Source organism: Teleopsis dalmanni, chromosome 1, assembly GCF_002237135.1.
Source record: "Teleopsis dalmanni isolate 2A chromosome 1, ASM223713v2, whole genome shotgun sequence".
Classification (NCBI taxonomy): Eukaryota; Metazoa; Arthropoda; class Insecta; order Diptera; family Diopsidae; genus Teleopsis; species Teleopsis dalmanni.
In genome coordinates, this window is record NC_051846.1 from 186,656,636 (window position 1) to 186,660,827 (window position 4,192).

Genomic DNA, 4,192 nt, shown 5'->3' on the forward strand with positions numbered 1-4,192 from the left:
GGCACAGTTTCTAGTAATCATCATTTTTTAATAGGTCTTGTAGATTAATTGTGGTATTATAGTATTTCTTTGTGTATCATAAATTATCGAAAGAGAGAATATCCAAGTAATTTATAATCATAAATAATCCAGATTGGTCAGCAGCTTAGTAGAGGTACAGACCCCACGTAGACTGCCTGTAATCAACGTGGAGCTTTTACTTCTTAATGTACATTTATGTAGTTAAATTCATGAAATTTCCGGTAGTCAAGGAAACTGAGTCCAGCTAACCATGTAGAGTTAACGTTGTAGTTCATCATGTAGACCTAACATTTGGTGATTACCCTAGACTCGTCTATAGTCAACATAGAGATTTTTCTCATTAATGTCAATTTATTTAGTAAAAATACTACTATCAAACTTAATTAAAATTTTTGTGGACTTAAAAAATTAAACATATTTTTTCTTATAAAAAAAAAATATCAATAATAGAATCAAAAAACTTCTTATTCGGCGTTGACATTTAAACAAATTTTCTCTCTAAATTTGGAAGCTAAAGATCAACATTCGACTTGTGCACAAATTAACACTTCCGACAGGAACTTGATGATCTTTCGAGTATTTCAAAAAATTAGACAAAAAAAAATTAAAAAAATTTAATTTTCCCCTTTTCTTCCAAAAAGAATAAAGAATTTTATAGATTTGTATTGAGGTATTTATTAGCTGCCATTGAGTAATATTTTCCAAAATCTGTTTGCAGCTTTTCTGTGGAATTTTCTGGGGTATGGGCACACTTTTTAACTCTGAATTTTTAAAAACAAATCAAACACAAAAAAAAATATCAAGAAACAATACTGAAAAAATTATAATAAATATAATTTATATAAATATAAAAAAAAAAACTGTAAAACCTTTAGAAACACATAAATATTTTTTGGGTACGCGTGAGTGAACACTTAATTTCCATTAAAAAATCTGCTGCATCCGAGCAGTTGAACAACGAATCTTGGGGGAATACCTAAAAATAGTCACACTAAAATATTGAGCACACCATATCAAAGTGATTTTCATCTAAACATTTTCCATATTTTTTTTTTTTGTACTTTTAGGTCACACAACTCTCGGCAGTCCAAAATACGGCTTCAGTACGCTGGAATCGCGCAAATCACGACAACGACAGCGTTTTGTGCGCAAAAGTTCGCTACCACTCGAAAGCGGTGGCAATAGTAGCGGTGGCAGTAGTGGGCCAGGGAGCAGTGCAAGCGGTGGTAGCAGTGGCAGCGCTGGTGGCAATAGTAGCACATCCGTTGTCGGCACAAACGCTTTGCATCACACTAGCAATATGGGCATTTGTCGAGCTGAAACATTTCCGGTATTATTGGATTGCAGTCAAGGTTCCGGTATTATTTTAGGACCACAAACACCATGCGGTCGTGCCATAACAATAGCACAGATTATGCCCGATTCGGTGGCCGATCGTAGTGGTTGCATACAGAAAGGCGATCGTATTATAGCCATTAATAAAATGTACAATTTGGATGTACAGACAATGCGGCAGTTGTTGTGTGATATTGTACCGCGTCAACAACATTGCGCCGCAAATTGGTTAGAGTTGGAAATTGAGTTTGATATGGCAGATTCTGTGGTGCCATCTAGCGGTGTTTTTAATGTGAAATTATTGCGTGCTGGTAAGGCCGGTTTAGGTATTACTGTAAATGGTGCTAGTCATGGCGGTATTGCAATTGCAGATGTTAAACCAGGTAGTCCAGCGCATCGTATAGGCACATTACGTGCTGGCGATATTCTATTAGCGGTAAATAATCATCCAGTGCAACATTTTAATATTGATGCACTGCTTAAGGATGGGTCTTGCAATGATTTCACCACATTGACTGTTAAACGTGTGATGTTGCCAGATTTTTTGTTTGATGCACAACAAAAGATGCCAAATCATATCTACAGCAATTGTCCAGCCAGTTCTAATGAACATGATTTATATAGTAGCGCCTATGTGACTGGTGGAACCAAATATAACGATTGCATTTCTATAAAATCTACAACACCCCAGCCTGAGTTTTATCGTGGATCGAGTATGGATGAACCCGTACAAATAAGACATCACACGCATCTAAATACAAATACGTGGAGTCCAAGTGCTGCTATGGGACGCTCATTTGCAGCACAAAACACACAGAGCTTAACTACTGAACTGCCAGATGAGGACAATAATTTCACTGATTATGGAGGCTATGATTTGGATCGCTATGCAAGGTAAGCTTTATATATGTTTATATTACTTACACATGCCATGTATAAGATTGCCAAAACTTTAAAAACTTCTATGTCTATGGTGAGATAAATTATGGCTATTGAAAAATTGTATAATATCTTATGGTTTTAAGTCTTATACCTTAGTCGGTATTCAATACAATGAACGCCATGCCGACAACTGTACTTTTTTCATGGAAATGGAGAAGCAAGTTCGCATAAGCTATCGAGTTTAGATTTAATTCGACTAAGAAAAATAATTCTAATAATTCTAATAAGATGTTTGGATTGCTTTAAACCTTTACTAATCTTCTTATATTCTCTTTCAGCGTTGATTGCTCTGCACTGCCACCACCAATGGAAAGCAAAGTTTATGGCTCAGCTGCGAGTTCTAGTAGTAAAAGCAGCAATACAGGAAATCCACATCAAGTTATCTTCACAGTACGTCTCGAACCAAAAGGTGGATTATTGGGTATTACACTGGCTGGTAGCGAAGATATTAGTAAACCCATTACAATAAGTGGAGTTATAGAAGGTAAAGAAACTAACTATATTAAAAAATAAATATAAATAATATATTAATATTTTGTCTTCTGCAACTAAGGTGGCATAGCGTATAAAAATGGACAAATAAAAACTGGTGACCAATTGTTGGCTATAAACGATGACATAGTGCAGGGCATGCCACTCTCACATGCCACTAGTATTTTACAGAATCTTGGTGATTTTGTAACTTTAAAAATTCTGCGTAGCTTGGATTCGCAAAATAATTTTGGTACCAATTTAGATACAGCAAATATGCCACAGCCGCAAGCAATTTATGCCAAAGTGCAACGTAGACCGCGTAGTCCTTCATCGACCACGGACACTACATCCACAAGTGGCAAGGATAACAAACATCGAATATTTCATGTTACTTTGTACAAAGACAAAGTATACGATGACTATGGTTTCTCAGTATCCGATGGCTTGTATGAACGAGGCGTTTTTATAAATCGTATACGCACTGGTGGACCAGCGGATCTGTGTGGTATGCTAAAGCCTTTTGATAGAATTATGCAAGTGAGTACTTTGTCTATATTTTTTAGTACTTTTACTAATTCAAAGTATATCTTTTTTAAAAAAGGTGAATGAAATGAAAACACAGGACTTCGATTGTTGTCTGACAGTGCCTTTAATTGCTGCTGCTGGTGACAAAATTGAAATGATAATACAACGTACGGAACCGTAATAACTAAATGATTTTATCGAGTGCCTTAAATCTTATTTGGTTTGGTATTAAATTGTATACAAACATAGTTTTTTTATACAAAATTTTTGTACCAAAAAAAGTTTTTTAATTTAAGTTTAACTGTAATCCAACTAATTTATGCCAAATATTACTCTGAAGTAAATTAAAATTAGTTTTAGTTTAATTTAAAAACTGTAGCTAATAAGTCGTTTTTGATGTGTCATAGACCATAAGCCAAATGAGTAAATAATTATCAAAATAGTTTTGACAGAAACATAATTTACTTTAAATTAATTTCTTATAAGAAATGATTTTTTTAATTAATTTAAAAGCAAATTTTTGCCATATCGACAATAATACGGAGAAATGTAACTTTGAAAAATATTAAATATATAATATTTTATTTCATAAATAATATTTCATATTTATTTATCCACTTATATGCCTTATTTACCATTTAGTATATATAAAATATTATATAACGTATATATTTAGAACTGTATTTACTTACATGCCACCATTAATTAACTATAATAACTTTGTAAGAAAATTTTACAAAAATTGTACTTTGTAAATTTTACATTTTTCACACGAGTTATTTAGACAAAGTATATCTTAAATAAAAGATTTGTTAAAAAAACTTAAAAAAACAATTATATTCCTATATTTTTGAAAATAAATATATATTTCGCCAATTGGATGGATAGATCAGTT

General features: G+C 33.0%; 1 protein-coding gene across 1 annotated transcript; it reads left to right on the forward strand.

Moving 5' to 3' along the window:
• Positions 1 to 1,066: 1,066 nt before the first annotated feature.
• On the forward strand, positions 1,067 to 3,705 carry LOC119666899 (glutamate receptor-interacting protein 2-like; the record flags this gene model as incomplete). Its single annotated transcript, XM_038076177.1, has 4 exons — positions 1,067 to 2,250; positions 2,577 to 2,782; positions 2,852 to 3,309; positions 3,374 to 3,705. Coding segments are annotated over 4 exons (1,953 nt in total), but the record flags the coding sequence as incomplete, so codon positions are not given.
• Between the last annotated feature and the right edge of the window lie 487 nt (positions 3,706 to 4,192).